We start from the raw sequence: 17,563 nt of genomic DNA on the forward strand, positions 1-17,563 counted from the left end.
GTACCTTTTATTATGTCTAAAATTGGCAATATTACTTAATTAACATTTGCATGTAGTTAATAACATTTGAATGTAGGCTTCATTTGTTTTGTTTATTGTCTATATAAGTCCGTAATAATCTTGTGAATGAAATCAGTATATGTTTATACAAGATAAAAATGCCAAGATGGAAAGGAATGTTATATTCGCTGTTATGCTGGCTATATATTCTCAAAATTCTACGTAAAATATTAACTAAATCCAAGCCTTCAACAAGAGTAAACCAAATACCATTATAGTTAGATTACTTCACCAGGTTGAGGTCAAGTGACACATATTTGACTGAATAATGTGATTTTATCAATTTTTACGGCTTGCTACGTAAAACATTTTGAATAATACTTCCGTATAGACAATGTATGCACTAAAGGTTATCATTGAATTCAAGTAAAATAAAAAAACTAACCAGTTATCAGGTGAAGTAAGCATAGGAGAACTTGATATATTAAGGCATGTCTACAGACACAGATTTTGTAAAGTCGTTGATGGACTTTTGTTTCTAAATGTAGGCAATATTTATATAAAATTTTTTTTCGTTTCTCTAACACAAACAAAAGAATTTTGGAATGATTGTATATTGTTTATTACATTCCTTTTCAACATCCACCTATGTTTAGCTTATTTAGAATAAAACTAACAATTCACTTTCATAATCTTTAATAAATTTAAAGTTCTTTATATACAATAAAGAGATCAACATTTAAAATACATTGTACCTTAGTTGCACCATGTTCATTAAAAAAACATTCCTATAAAAAAAATACTTGTCTCTTGCAGAAGCGCAAGAAAAAAATACGTAAAAAAATGGACGAACGAGGCACTTGACTTGAAGAACACAATATATGAAATCGTCGGAAACCAATGGTTTAGTCCACGTTTTGGTTAACCTCGTCATCGGTTTTTGGCTTCATAGCCTGGAGTTCCACGTCGGCGTGTACGGGTTCGCCTCGAAGGAACCTCTGGATCTCTTCCAGATTCTTTCCCTTTGTTTCGGGAACGACGAAAATGATGAATATAAGACCGAGGATTGAGCAAATAGTGAAACCGTAGAACGCCATGTGTATTCCGTAGTTATCCTTCATGACTTGAAGGAACTTGGACGCTATGGTGGCTACAAAACTATAGTAGACATCCGCTAGACACAAAGCGTAGGCTTTAACGCTGGTAGGGAACAATTCACCCAGCAGACATATTGGTATACTTTGCATACCAAGGCTGAATAGAATGACGAACATGATGAGTCCAGCTACAGGTACCCACTCGAAAGCAGTTATGTCCGCATTTTTAACGTCTTTGATGTAGAAATAAGTACCCTCGATGAATAACGCTAATACCGAGCCGGTTATCGAAATAACAAGCAAGGGTTTTCTTCCAGCTTTATCCACAATAACTGACGATACGATAGTCATGACGAACATAACCGCAAAGTAGATAATCGACGCTTCCTTGGGCGACACGTCGCTGCCGGCCAGTTTAAAAATTTCCTGGGCGTAGAAGGTGATGGCGGTTGTGCCGCTGAACTGCTGGAACCCTCTTAGTCCTCCAACGATAATTAACGCCTTCCTGTTGCTGGGTATGGTGAAAAGATCCGTGAACTTCCCTCGAGCTTTGCTGGTGCTTTGAATGGACGCCTTTATCCGTTCCATTTCCTCGGTCACGCTCACATTTCCTCGGAACTTCCTCAAGCTTATCCTCGCTTCTTCCGTCTGGTTCTTCATGAGGAGGTAATAGGGACTTTCGGGCATGAACATGAACGTAAAAAACGCTATAATGCACAAAGACGAGGATACTATGGCGGTCAATTTAATACTTAGGTAAGAGCCCAAGAGATTGATAATCAGGAATCCCAGGATCCAAGATACAGAACAGCTGGAGCCGAGAAAGCCTCGCACCTTGGGGTCCGCGATTTCACCAATGTACATGGGCACGGCGGTGAAGGAAACTCCATCGGCAATACCAGCAATCAGCCTATGAAAAGAAGAAATTTTTTTAATAATATTGTTGCATTTTTTATTAGATATGCTTATTATAAACTTAAGTTGGTGTGGTCTTCTATGATTTAGTAACTTCATTTCATGTTTCAAAGGCCTCATCTTAAGCAATTGAAAATATTCTCCCATATAGATAGCAGAACATGTTATTATACAGCATTGTATTACTAATTAATTTGATGTTTTGGTACAAGCCCACATTTGCGCATCACCTAAGTCTCAATAGGTTTTATAATTTAATGATTTAACCTCTTTGGCCAACTTTTCAATATCTACTATCCACTAAGTTTCTAATTTAATCTACCATCGAGATAGATGCCGAGGTATTTCGTTGATTCTGCTTGAAGAATTGAGTATCTCTCAAGTGATATGATAAAGTTTTACGGTTAAAAATAGATATAATTTATGAACTGAGCGTGCAAGCAGTGAGGCATCTTTAAATATATAGGTATATGCCTTAAAACCAAAGTGAAGGAAAATGATAAAATTTCCAAGTCACTAACTACCGAAGTATAAGTCCCATATCTATTTGTAAAACTCTCCTAAAAATTATTCAACCTCTTCCGACATCTTACCGTGGTTCCATTTAGCTGTACACGAATGAAAAACAGTTTGTCCCATTCACTTGCTATTTCAGTCTTACAAGTTAGGAGTTCAAGTTCCTGGGATCATCTATAGAGGGGAAGAAAATGACAGTAGTGTAGAAGATTTCACATCTCTAAGATGGCGTGTGTAGAAGAAATAAAATACTGTAAGAATAACTCTATAGCCCCAACAATAGGACATTGATACAGTCTAATAATTCGAAGCTTTAGCTATTTCAGATGCGATACGTAAGACAAATTCTGCGTGTTTTACGGTAAGGTCGTATTACAATTAAAATTATTCGTTTAAGATGTGATAATATCATATTAAACCAACTAAGAAATAGGAGAATAACATCTAATCATCGTCTTAGAGTCCATCGACTATGATGGTAAGAATATGGAATGTTCGGTGACTCTAAGAGCGGAATATTTATTGAGATCTGTGGATTGATTATGATAATTTAAAACGTGCAATAACATTGAATTGGAATATTAATAGAGCAGTAGATGTTAAAAATTGTTTGAACGTGTGTGAAACATGTCCAGACTGGCATAATTTTCATGCACTTCTACCCTCTAAACCTCCGGATAAATTTTTATGTTCACCCAATTTTACTTAGTATTTTTTCGCAAACTGACTTCACTAACCATAAATACCCTTATGTATAACCTCAAGTTTGACCTGTTTCTTTCTTCATAAAATGTTATTCTACTTGAGCTTGGCATACAATATTATCCTCAAATATTTTGCTTTATGCTTATACGGAACTATTCTGTAGCTAATTATCACATTTTGTGACTTTTAAGTTAATTTGCTTTTACTATTGATTCTCTCAGTATTTGAACTGCAACAATGTATCTTTTACATAACTTTAGCAACGTCTGGCAGAGAGTTGTCATCTATTAACAGGATTATCGCTATTAATAAACACATGGACTGAAAAATCCCGGGCGTAATAAAGGAAACGCGTTTTGTTTTATTCAAAATTAGCTTTAGTCATCAGCGTAATCTCCATTTTAATATTTCGATACCACTTTTGTAGAAGAATTTATCTTTTGCCTCAAAATACTCATCAGTTCCTTACCGGTGAGCATATTTCTGAGATTTGCGAACAGCCATTAGTCGCTGCGAACAAAATATAACGAATATGAGATAGAAGCAATTCGAAGTTAAATTCATGTGGTTTTGCCATTGTTTTGACTGACTTGTGGCGCGGTACGTTGACTTCATGAAACAAACTTTTATTTTGCCATATACGGTCTTTCTATGTAATTTCGGCCTTCAAACGCTCCACTGTAGATATATAATATTCAGTGTTAACGGTATTTCCCTTCTCAAGATAGTCAATAATTATTACACTACTCACATCCTAAAATACCGAGGTTATAACTTTTCCAGCAGATTATTGTGCTCTCGGGAGCTTAAATATAACCAAATACTGCCCAGAATCCTCAACACGTTCTTGTTATTGTAACAGTGAGCACACGCGGCCCCACTTTGAACACAGCTGTCTCATAGACAAATGCTCATGTAATATAAAACTAACACGTTCTTTTGATATCTTTAAGATGTTACTTAACTCACGCAACTGCACTTTTCGATCATTCAGAACGATTTTGCGAAATTGTTTACTGTTTTCTTGTGTTGCTTATCAACCAATCATAAGTTTCAACCGTAATCTGGAATAATAGCCAACCTCTGTTCATATTTCAATGAAAATGGAAAACGTTTTGTTTGGAATAGTTCGAAAGTCAAAGCACAATTCTTCATTTATATCATTATTAACCGACTTCAAAAGAGGAAGAGGTTCTATGTTTGACTGTAGATTTTTTAAGCTGTATTTGTCTTAAATGTAATTCATTCCAAGGTGATTATATACCCTATATTACTCTAAAATGATTAATGAAAATGTTTGCCTATTTCAACAAATTGTTTGAAATTATTGGTAAACATAAGTTTTTATTCCTCGTTAAATAATTCGAAATATTATTTAAATAACAGCTGACGTAACACTAGCAGCTAATATTAATATAAATAAAAGAAATAAAACAAAATTGAACTTATAAAATATGACACATTTCAACAACGTAAATAAATGTCTAAACCACCTCTAATGCTGTATAATCTTGTTATGTCTTCATTTCTTTACTTTGTAATATCATATTCTTAATCTAGTGGTATAAATTAATGTTAAATAATTATATTTTGATATAGCTTTTTTAAATATACATCTATAATTAATTATATGAAAATTTTGTTTGATTTTGTAATTTTTACTATTAATATATTTTGCAACATCTACACTGCTTCATGTTGCGAATTTTTTTTAATCAATCTTATAAGCATTGTTTTTCTGGGATTTCATTGTTTATTTGTTTTCTATAACAATGTGGCCGCATTTTAGATTTAGTCCATCTTGTTAATGTTATCATAGAAAATGAAATAAATATATATTATATTACTGTATCATGTAGTCCACTGTTTTATTTAATTTGGAATAATATTCAAAATTGATATCAGAAATTCATAGACCTCTACCTATAGAGGGATCAACTCTTAAACGCCTAGCTGTACTAACAATCAAACTTCAGTTCGTAGGAGTGAGATAATTAAAACAAAATGTTTAATTCAATTAATATATATATTAAAACACAATGTTAAATGTAATATAATGTAATTCGCTCCGACTTTGCACGGGCATAAAATATATATGCCTATGTCACTCAATGAAAACATGATTAAAATCGATCCAGTATTTTTGGTTCATTCATTACTGCCCTTGGCCTGCACGCATTAAATTTGGAGTAAAACAATTCCTCTTCCCCTATACTTACTATGAAGATTTCCTGCTATCTTTGGAATATCTAAATTCATACAATTTTTATTACATTACACATTTTCAAACGCAAATTTTAAATTTGTAATAAAAAAATCTCCGAAAATATTTGTTTAATTTACATGCTGTAAGGAACCATATTGATCTATATTAATTGCACACTGTATTTAAGGTACTTAATTCGATAAGGATTAAAAGATAAACATATACCATCGCGGACTTTTTTGTAGACCTTTTTATGGTGTACAATACTGTAGTACATTAATTTGATCTAACTCGTAGGGTTAGGCAGCGTTTTTGCTAATTGCTAAATAAGCCTAAAAAAATAGGTTAATTTACAACATCACGTTAGAAACCTCTAAAATTAGCAATGTTGCCTTAGTATATTATGCATGTATTATACATATAAACCTTCCTCTTGAATCACTCTATCTATTGAAAAAAACCGCATCAAAATCCGTTGCGTAGTTTTAAAGATTTAAGCGCACATCGGGATATAGGGACAGAACAGGCGACTTTGTTTTATACTATGTAGTGATATTTATAACAAGACCTTCTATGTCTTAATAGTTTCCTTACCTCGTAGTGTGAAAAATCTGTAAATATTTTTAAATTATAAACAAATAGTATATAAAAGTTTCTCAATCCTACAAACAAAAATTTCGCAACATACAAAATTATTTTCTATTTTCATTTAATAATAATAAGTCACACTGTTATTAATGCCTCTTTTCTAATAATTCTCTTGAAATTAAGTTCTTGACAGCTGGTCTGGATTTGGTAAATCTGGATTGCAATTGCTAAGCCGCCTGAAAGTTTTAGGCTGGCTTGTCGTCGAATAAGTTTTCTCTATAGGCCGTTTAGTAACTTTTTTTGGTTACCTAGGCCGTTATTTGTAATTGACATAAAAATCGCGACTTTTAAACTGTTTAAATTAAAGCCGACAATTGTGATGACGCAACAGTACCACCAAAATAGCCCTCTAAAGGAAACAGAAAGCCTCTTGATCAGTTTCTGTCATGTTCGTTCAAATTGAGCAAATATTTCATTTTTCGCAATACGAATTTTCGGTTTGTGTCAACCCAGTTTATTTAACACACTTTTGAGCAAAAATAACAACAACACACAGACTTACAGTGACACTCATTATTTCGTTTCTTAAGTTTTACACCATATCCGATCGTGTTTTTATGTTAACATATTAAATGGAGAAAGTTACAAATCAATATCGTTGCGTCAGCATAAAAAACCTGCTGTATTTACATTTTTAATCTACTGTCTTGATTGATCAATGAAATGATATGACAATAAAGTGAATTACACTGCTCAACAGTGAGAATATTTTAGATTTAAAAATTCTAAGATCAACATAAAGGGGCGTTTAGATCTAGTGCTATTATGTCTTCTATATTCAACATTTTAAAATTCCTTTTTTGATCGGCGCTTACTAACTGTCTAAATATGAATAATCTAACCACTTAATGATGACCATATAATTACATTCACTACTACCAGGTGCGCCGGAAAGTCATCACCGACTTTTTATAAAACTATAATATTTTAAAGAAAATAGAAAAATGCATTTATTCAAAGTACTGGCCATTTGATTCTATACATCTTTCCCAGCTTTCAGGTAATTTATGCCATCCCAAAAAGAACTGTTTGTCCACCTACATATTTTCTGTTTCGAAATTGATAAAGTGTTGCTCTGCAAGCGCGTGTCCCACTGTTTTGACAAGTTGATAATCGCATGGCGTAAGATCTATAGAGTACGGCGGGCGTGATAAATGTCCATCCAAGTGCTTTTAATGCTTACGGGCATAATCGTGCTGTAAAATTACTTTACCGTGTCTTCGGGCACAGTCTGGACATTTTCCGTGCGATGCATATTTAAAGTTATGATTTGCTATTGATCGCGACTTACTAGTCACTCACTGGTCACTGTCTCACTAGGTTTCAACACTTCAAAATCAACTCTGGTCCCACTAAACACCGCACAGATGGCTGTTCCACTCCAAGGCCAAATCGCTTTAGTCTTAAGCCTGCTTGGCCAAGTGGTAACCATGATTTTTTGGGTTTTTAAAATAAATCCACTTTTCAACACCCGTCAGTATTCGATGCAAAAATAACTTATAACTACAGTATCATCGGACCTTTGAAGAAGCATTTCACAGATCATTTTTCTATTTTACATTTGGCTGTCATTCAATTGACTCATCTTCCATCTTCTAAACCACTCACGTATTTTTAAGATTAGATTATTCTTACCGTAAGTTTCTATCAAAACAATCCTGAATGCACGTTTTTAGGTACAAGACCTGACATTTTCAAGGAGGTATAATTATATGACAGTGTTACTTTCGCAAAATATAACACCAATAGCCTTGAAGCTTGATATCAGTATAAAATGACATATGTGTCAAATCATAACATTTCATATTTAAGCCTATTCTTCATCTATTTCTTTTCAGTACACCTGGTATGATGAAGAGTAATGAAAAGACTACATATCTTTGGCGAATATCAGTTGACAAATAATGGAACCATCGTAAGATGTCTGAGGAACTTTTATTACCATAGGTTAATTTTTGAAGGTTAAAACTGACTTAATTTATTAACTCCTAATTTCGAAAGTAAGGGCCACTGTATAGGCTGAACGTAGAACGAAAATGAATAAAAATGACAATAACATGCTTTCGACATTTAATTCGTTCCTCGATAAACTGACAAGGTACGAAATTTGGTCTATATCCGATCTGTTTACTCGACTTCCTCTCCCGGCAATTTATAGGAAATATCTATAGTTTTTACAATGAAAACCATGAAATAGTAATCAGTTTAATATTGAGTTAGTGGAGTTTTTCGACAAAAATCTACCAAAAAAAACAAAACAATATATCAGTAAGCGAGTGAAACAATATATAAATAAGTAAATATAAATGAAATATTTAATTACGTTATATATAATTTACTTTTTTAGAAATAGGCATGCAACAAGATAAACAGTAGATCGGACGGATAAACAATATGGCCATAGAGTGTAACGTCTTCCTCCCCATCACTGCGTAATTAATTAGATCGAATTATTATGTGGTATGGTAGATATAGACACACACGTAAGAATTGGTACAACAAAAATGCAGGTTCAGAAAAATATGCAAGCAGAACTGTTTGGATATATAGAAAGAAGGATTGTCTATAATAACACTATTTGATTGACTTGAAATTAACAAATGACAGAATCGTGAACTAGGTTTATATTGGAAGTGGCTCAGGACTTAATGAAAGAAATACTAACTGTTTCGCAGATATGACAAATGCATTATGGACAACGAAGTGATTAAATAAATAAAATTTTATCAAAAAAATTTACACATGTAGTAACAGAAGAAATACAGTGATATCAAACTGACTTTACAAGGAAACACTGTATCGAAGAAAACAAGTAAACAAAAAATAACAATACAAACCATAAAAGGTAAATATGCACTCTAATTAAAGTACAATGCATTACTTGGACATACATTTGTGAATTAGCTGGAATAGGTGTGTAGGGAATACCTCTACGTATAAAAAGACGTGCCTAGAAATCTACCTCATAGTTGCTGTGCAAAAGAGTTCAATGTAACTAATGTTGGGAACAATCTACTGAAATACACTATCGACTGTTTAGTAATTTACTACTTTTTACTATCGACTCTTTCAGTCGCTATTTTTGGTCCGACTGATTTTATTACTATTTACTATCGACTGTTTCAGTCGTTTACTTTTGGATTTTTAACAATGTGCATTTTTATTGTATTTAATAATGTAATATTTGTAGTTTTATGTTTTTTTATAGTTTGCTTGTGAATAACTGTATATTGTAAATTAATATACCAGCATTTTGGCACGCTAGTTTTCGAGGGCAAAAAAGTAAAATTGTAAATGATAAATAGTAAGATACTTTTGACATAATAGGTAATACTTTGGGTTGGCATAATAGGTAATAATTTTTTAATAAACTTTCACGATTTTTGTCCAAGCCTTTTGTTTGTCAAAAGTTTTTTCCTAAAATCTTGAAAACTAAAATTAGATTCCAAAGGTTTCAGAAATTGCATCAATTCCAAAAGATTTGAAGAATTTTTTGCAGTAGCAGTTCTTCAATTTCTTTTAAAAATAGTAACGGTAAAGAGGTGAATAAAGTATATTAAATATTTGTAATAAATACATTTTCTGATAGGAAAACTCGATATTACTATTCAACAATTTATCTTGATTGCTATTAAGAAGAGCAGCACAGTTTTTATTTGTTGACGAATGGACTATCTTAACAGAATGTGTTCAACTTTAAAGCCCATTGAAATTATGAGCATAAATCACGGAGTTATCTGGTGAAAGATATCCCACGATGTCTTTAATTATACCGTTAATAAGAAGACTGCGACATTCAAATCCAGAATTTTAACAAATGAATGGGGAAAAAATTACAAAATTGTCTATTAGATGTCGTCAATAAAAGACTGGCAATATTAGAAATGAATACGATATGCGGGAAATCCATATTTTTAGATCTTAGATTTGGAACAGGATTTGGTATTACAAATAATGCTGAGGCGATACAAGAAGTTATCACAAATATAGTTCCACAACTCTTAATTCAAGATAGAACTACTGACCAAAAATGTATTGACATCTGGAGATATTTTGATAAAAAAATGACTAAAATGAAAGAAGTAATTACTCCAAGTACTGCAGCAACTTTATAGATTAAACAGTATTTGGAAATGCCATTTATTGGGCGTTTAGAAAACCCATTGGATTTTTGGCAAGCCCATAAAATGACACTACCTGAATTATATCAGTTACACGTAAAATATTCCTCTATACCCGCAACTTCTGTCCCCTCGGAACGAGTTTTTTCAAAATCTGAGCAAATAATTAACGATCGAAGAAATCGCCTCACGAGAGACCAGTAATTTAAAAATATTTCCGTTCAAAAATAAATAAAACTTTTATTTAAAAAGTATCTGGTAGTTATTGTACGACCATTTTAGTAGTTATGTATTTTTTATTTAGTAGTTATGATTATTGAACATCTTTGGTCTCTAGGTTTTGTTTAAGTTGTATTGTACTATTTATATTTATTATACTATGTTATTTAAAAATAGCAATTAATATAATAAAACACGATAAAACATTTGTGGTATTATTATTCCATTCCTTTTTACAAATTCACAAAATATTCAGTATAAAAGTAATCCTACTTCCTTTAAAATTATATTATTGATTGCATGTTAATAGAAATTAGTTTTTTTTTCCTTTCCTTTTTTAAAATTAGCACGTGAATGAATATATATACATCTCTGTCTCGCTTATACTATCATCGGAAAATATAAACACATTTAATATTAACTGCTCCAAGCATTTATCTCCTTCCTTTCCTATCTCACAATTTATACAGACAAGAATTCCTACATGTTCGTCTGACATCACGAATGAAAAAAAAAGTAGAATCGTGCATTTGACTGAAAATAGTAATTACTATTTTCAGACGCTATGTTTTTAACTACCGACTGTTTCGACTATTTTGCGACTATCGACTGTTTTCAGTCGTTAGTTCCCAACGCTAAATGTAACTATAATAAAACACAACCATAACCTACACACCATTAAACCTGTATAATTAATTGAAGTTTTAAGTCCTTCGATAATATACCCATTAGATGCACTATAATATTAAATTAAATTATATTTGATAACAGTATTTTTGTTTCATTTTAGATTAGAATTTGTCCAAGTTAAACCAGAGTTGATGCGACAACTTTGCTACGTTTTGACGTCATTAATTTAGATGATGTGAATTCACTGTTGAACGGACTATAACATATGTTTAACAAATAATTAAGAAAATGTTCATAAAAAATCGTACTTTAAACGTTGTTAAACTGCAGCTAATAGTTTTGTCTTTGTCATATCTGTTATGTATTCTTTAACTATAATATGTTTCTGTTAATTTCTTTATAAAAGTATATTTATATTTGGTTGGGTAGTGTTAGTGGTATAGCACGTATAGCAAATATGATTAACTACAATGCAAAATTACCTGGCGATATATAGATATTTAGCTGAGGTAGCAAAGGCGATCATTTTCCATGCCAGGAAGAACGGTACCGCCGTGTACATTATAGTTTTTTTTCTTCCGAAGTAATCTACGATAAAGGAAGCTGCCACTGCTCCTATCACAGCGCCCAATAGGGGCATCACAGCCATCAGTGCACCTTCGTCATTCGTTATGGACAATGGAGAATCTGTATTGTTAAGTATCTGAGGCAGTGTAGGTGAGGGCCAACCATAGTGCATTCCATCGGTCACCAGAGCAAGGTTACCTAAAACAAAATTATTTTTAGCTTATGTTTCCTAAGGTATCATCACAATGTCAGATACTTGCATGTCTTCTGATAATTTGTTTAGTTTAAAAAGACATTTATTAAGAAACATTGGTACAATATAAACGAATCGATAGCATAGACCTAGCGAGTGATAGTCAGATGGCACTTTATCTGGTGAGTACGCTAGTGTATCCAGGTTTGGGTAGTATTTGAATGAATTATACTTAAAATACATAATTGAAATACAAATACATATTTGACACTTGTATTTCACTTACTTCTTAAAAATGTATTTTGTAATTTGTATTTCAAATGCCCGACTCTGGCGTATTTCGTAATTATTTTTCAAATACTTATGGTTTCAAAATTAATTTAAACATAAATACATTTAGCGATCTTATGAATGGGTACGTTCTAGGGAAAATAATGCTCTATAACTTTCGTAAATAAAATAGAGACTGCTAAATATGTAAATCTTTGTGGCGACGCAATAGAGTGTATTTGCTATTTGTTAAATATCAATATTTAAGGTATATTAAAAATATAATATATTAGCTTACATAAAAACTATATTTGCGGCATGTATAGTAAATCACGGAAAAGGGCTTGTAGGAAATTAACTTCGATAAATATAAACAATTGTTCATTTTGAGCTCAACAGACACATAGAGTGAGATATAATAATTTAGAAAATAAGTTTAACTAGTCTTTAGAATAAGTTGGGATAGTATCTAGAATAAGGAATAGATTTTAATTTTATGTTCATCATATCATATACTGAAGCGATCTTCTATATGTCAGTAGAGTTATATTGTATACGGAAATTATATTATAATTCTTACTGCTCACGGGCAGATTGTTTAAAATCTAAGAGATTAATTAAAAAAATTGAACTCAATCTCCTCGTTCATTTACGAGGAGATTAAAAATTCCAAATATCGTTGTAGTTCTAACCCGATGCCAATACTGTTAACAATGTGATCATATGTTATGATCATATGTACATCAATAGAGCTGCGTTTGAATATCGCGAGAAATTGTACATTTCAAGTTGTACAAGGTTGATAACATCAAAGGGAATTAATCAAAGCAATGGGCGGTGTGAAAACCTACATATACACTATGACTACGATATTACATTATAAAAAAGTTTAGAGCAGAATCATGCTTTTATCTATTGTCTCATAATTACCCAGCAATAATATCAGTCTTAAATTATCAGTCAAAATTGCCACCACAGATATAAGCCCCATTCTCTGTGTAACAACAAAACTAGCTGGATATTTTAGAGAAAAGGTAGATAGAATGATTTTTCCAAACTAGCTTTTAAAAATTGAGAGAAAATCAGCAATAAATATAACAAAAAATTCACAAGAACCAGCGTGGTAAGCCCAACAAATTCTAACCCTTTATTAGGATTCCTAGATCTTATCAAACGAAGTAAGCTATGAAAATGTGCTATAAATAAAAATGGAAGAGAAAATTTTACAGAGCAATAAAATGTGTTGAAAGAACTAACCTACAACGGTAAAATCAAGGAATTTTAGAATAACTGGAAAAATCTAACGCTAATTGTGACAACGTAATAATACCAGTTAAAAACAATGACAATAATTGGGCTACGAACAAGTAAAGTTGTAATCGACTGTACTCATCTAAAAATGTTCTTAAACCCTTCCTGTCTGACATATTTACAGATGAAGAAAATAAAATTGCCCACTCTCTACATTCCCCTATTAAAAATAATTCAACCCATTAAGAAAAGGGAATTTATGTAAAAGAAAAAAACCAAAAGAAAAGTTAAAAGTAATATTTTAAATGTATTATTTCACTAATAATTCAAAATTATTGAAATCATTATGATTCTCAAACCCGAAAAAAAAGGTCACGTCATATCGGCCTATACGTTTATCACTTATAAATAAGGACTATAATTCAAATGATTGATATTACGTATTTCGAAAGTGTGTCAGTGCACAACAATAACAATATATACCAATCAGCTAAATATCGTGATAACAATGAAGTGTATAGACGAACACGTTTACTACCTACGATCTGACTACTGGATAGTTGCAGAAATAGGAAGAAGGAGAATAAGATATTTTACACAGGAAACCAGTTGCTGAAGTGATGTGCTTACAGTCCTGCTGAAGACATGTCACGTAGATAATAATTGTCATAAGAAATAGCTGTTACCCATTGTTCTCCATATAATAAAAAAAACAATAAACTTTCGGTTGATTTCAGGAGTGAATAACCTGATGTAAGAAAAAAGGTTCTCTTAACCTTGATTATTTTTGTCAGAACGTATCATTATTCAAATAAATTCAGATTAAGATTAGATGTTATCCCGACTAGGCCAACACCTCTCACGGACACAATATTGAATTGTAATGATTAAAAAAAAACAGCAATAACATTTCAGCCGTTTATATTAGAAGTTTATGAACGAAAGAGTGTTTTTTAACCGACTTCAAAAAAGGAGGAAGATCTATGTTCGGCTGTTTATTTTTTTAATGTATGTTCATCGATTTATCCGTCAATTATTATTTTTTTACTCGAAAGAGTGCACTTCCAAGGTGGTCCCATTGGAACCAACTCAGGATCTGTTCAGATGAAAGAGGGGAAATCGAAGGAAAACCGAAATTTTAAAGACGTGTACAAAGTTTTCACATATTTTTTTTATCTAAAAGATCAGATATTTGTGTATAATGTTATTGCTGAACTGATGTAATGGAAAATCTGACGGGGGCAACAACTTGTTGTTGTTCTAGTTTGGTTAGATCATTTGTCAAATCACTTAGTCTAAGCAGCGGGGGGGCTGAAGCGTTGTTTATTTTCAATCATTGTTTTTCATTCCTATTTTTCCTCATACGGGCTACAACTTTTCTTGGTCTAAACATTATAATACTTAATATAATAACTAGAAAGAGTAAAATAAAATATTTTTAACAAAAAAATTGAATTGATTTCAAAAGATATATAAGGAACTCACCAAAAAATAAAAAATAATCAAACTTTGATTTTTAGCACGAAACAAAAAAAATAAAATGTGTATATAATAATCGTTGTCATAGTTAAATAAATATAAACAAAACCCTTATGTACTTCTCGTATTTTATATTCAACTATATACACACAATTTTGCTCAATACCTTTCTAAACTTATTTATCTATTTACAATATTATTTTAATTTCTACCAACTGATCAGTTTGAAGTCGATGCCGAACTCAAACAATACACAAATAATAATATAATTTTGTGACATATACACAAAATTAAATTGCCACCTAAGCAAATCTAATTTGTTACTTCACGCCGACTTTAAAGTAATAAGTTGGTAGTAGTTAAAATAAAATTGAAAATAAATACATTTTAGGTGAGTATCGAGCTAAATTGTATGTATATAGTAGAATATAAAATACGCATAGTAGATAGGTTAAATAAAGTTTTTCTTTATTTTTATTTAGTTATTACAACAATTGTTATGTACATATTTTTTTCAAACCTTTTTTTTATTCTAAATTTAATTTAAATTCTAAATTATTATATATTAAAAATCTAAATTTGATTATTTAGTTCCTTATTTATTTTTTGAATTCGGTTCAATTTTTTGTTAAATTGTTTTTTTACTTTTAACATATTAAAATAAATGTTTTTTGGTGTAAATTTTTTAGATATAGTTCATTTGTAATTGTTTTATATTGGGTTCCATAAAACAAAAAGGATTTGCTAATCGTTTCGTTATCTGAAAATATTAATACCCACTAATCTATAATACATGCACAGGGCAAGGCAATGTCCTTTCACCTACCACATCATTCTAAATTTACTAAAAGACTAGAAAATATCCATTAAATCATTTTGATTGATTTTTGCAACATTACTACTAGTTTTGAACGTAGATAATGAAACTCAGCTAGTCATAAATTTAAATACAAAATGGCTTTAAAAAGAATGCGTTGTTACGGCCTTGGACTAAACGACACTTGTCTTTTGGATAGTCTGGTATGGGTCATTGACTATATAGTAGTTGTTACGTGAGCAGAATAGCTAACTATGACATTTTTGGAATTTTTAATTGCATCTTTTTAGTTATATCCATTTAATACGCGTCTATTATCTAAACTTTTGACTTATACTGGAATATAAAATATTTGTCAATGGTTGATGTTATATCAATGTCAGATATTTTATCAAGACTACGCAAAAGAATAAAACGACAATGAATTTAGTGTTGAGAATATTGTACATTGTTTTTTATGACTATGCACTATCTCTAAGATAATGAACGAATGCTGTCGAGAAAGAAATTTGCAGGCTTTGGTGCATGCTTTGACTTCAAGAAGATGTAGTGAGATACTGTGAAACCTTATGAATATGTAAGATTTTTTTATTTAAAAGCACATGACATATTTTACAACTAGTTTTCATTACAACTACTTAGTAATTTGTTCTTCTTTTTGTTCTAAAAGTCCAAATCTACGATTTCAGATACAAACTAGGTTACCATGTAGTAGATGTACTGCCACTAGTATAGACCACAGTTTTACTCCATAATTTTTACACATAATTGCTTTAGTTAAAATAAATTTTATATCTTCAACCTCCTGGTGACTGCTCTGTTGTCGTGTTCACAGCAGTTGTATCACTTCGATGTTTTTATGTTCATGCAGTGTATTTTGATGTTTTTTGCAAACTAGTTAATTTCTTCCCTGATGTGATATTTTTCTCCATGTCCTAGTTCGTTATTGTAATGTATTGACAGCTGTTTCTGCTCTATTTATAATTGTCCCAATATTGTTAATTGTAGCGAGTAATACGGTACCCCAGCAAATGTGGCCATTATTGCTTCTTCAAATTTAGAAATCCAGTTATACAACTTTTACGCTCTGTAGATCATGTCCACCAGTCTACATCAATAATTCTCAACTCCCGCAAACAGAGAATGCTAAATATATTGGTATTCACCTAGATCGACGCCTAACTAGTAACAAGCACACACTCCCCAAACGGAAACAACTTGGACTTCCAAGTTAGCATTAGATAACAAAATATTATTGTATAACAGTTCAATTGAAAAGTCCCTTGCCTCACACATAGATGGTGCTACTAGAATTATATCATATGTTTTTAGTCAGCCCTAACCCTCAAAGATGCATGTATAAATTTGATAGCTTTTGGATCATTAGTTTGTGAATAATAGCATTTCGGGTGAAGCAACTTTTGTTATTGTGAAGAAAATGGATAAAAATGGAATTTCGAGTATTGATAAAATATTGCTTTTTGGGTGGAAAAACTACAGTTGGAGCAAAAACTTGGCTTGATGCCGAGTTTCCGGGCACTGTCTCAGGAAAATCAACCATCAAGGATTGGTATGCTAAGTTTAGACGTGGTGAAATGAGCACCGATGACGGTGAACGCAGTGAATGCCCAAAAAAGGTTGTTACCGGCGAAAACATTTTAAGAAATCCACAAAATGATTTTGAATGACTGTAAATTGAAATTGAATGAAACAGCAGACATTCTAAAGATATTGACCGAATATGTACGTCATATCACTCACGAATATTCAGGTATGAGAAAGCTCTGTGCAAAGTGGGCGCCGTGCGAGCTCACTTTTGACTAAAAACAATGACGAGTTGATGATTCGGAGTAGTGTTTGAAAATGATTAAGCGTAATAAACCTGAGTTTTTGCGTCGATATGTGACAATGGATGAAACATGGCTCCAT

The 17,563-nt window shown here is 31.7% G+C and overlaps 1 protein-coding gene across 1 annotated transcript in view; it reads right to left on the minus strand.

The window, feature by feature from the left end:
• Positions 1-684: 684 nt before the first annotated feature.
• LOC143198433 (facilitated trehalose transporter Tret1) overlaps positions 685-17,563 on the minus strand; it is a 52,180-nt gene continuing 35,301 nt past the window's right edge. The window contains exons 3-4 of the mRNA XM_076407631.1: positions 11,540-11,822; positions 685-2,007 (exon numbers count right to left, since the gene is read on the minus strand). Coding sequence (XP_076263746.1) covers positions 906-2,007; positions 11,540-11,822 — 1,385 coding nt within the window. The 3' untranslated portion in view covers positions 685-905. The remainder of the gene's footprint in view (positions 2,008-11,539; positions 11,823-17,563) is intronic.

The sequence above is a fragment of the Rhynchophorus ferrugineus genome, unplaced genomic scaffold (assembly GCF_030347505.1).
Source record: "Rhynchophorus ferrugineus isolate W39M unplaced genomic scaffold, kcgeb_rfMv2 rfM6, whole genome shotgun sequence".
Lineage (NCBI taxonomy): Eukaryota > Metazoa > Arthropoda > Insecta > Coleoptera > Curculionidae > Rhynchophorus > Rhynchophorus ferrugineus.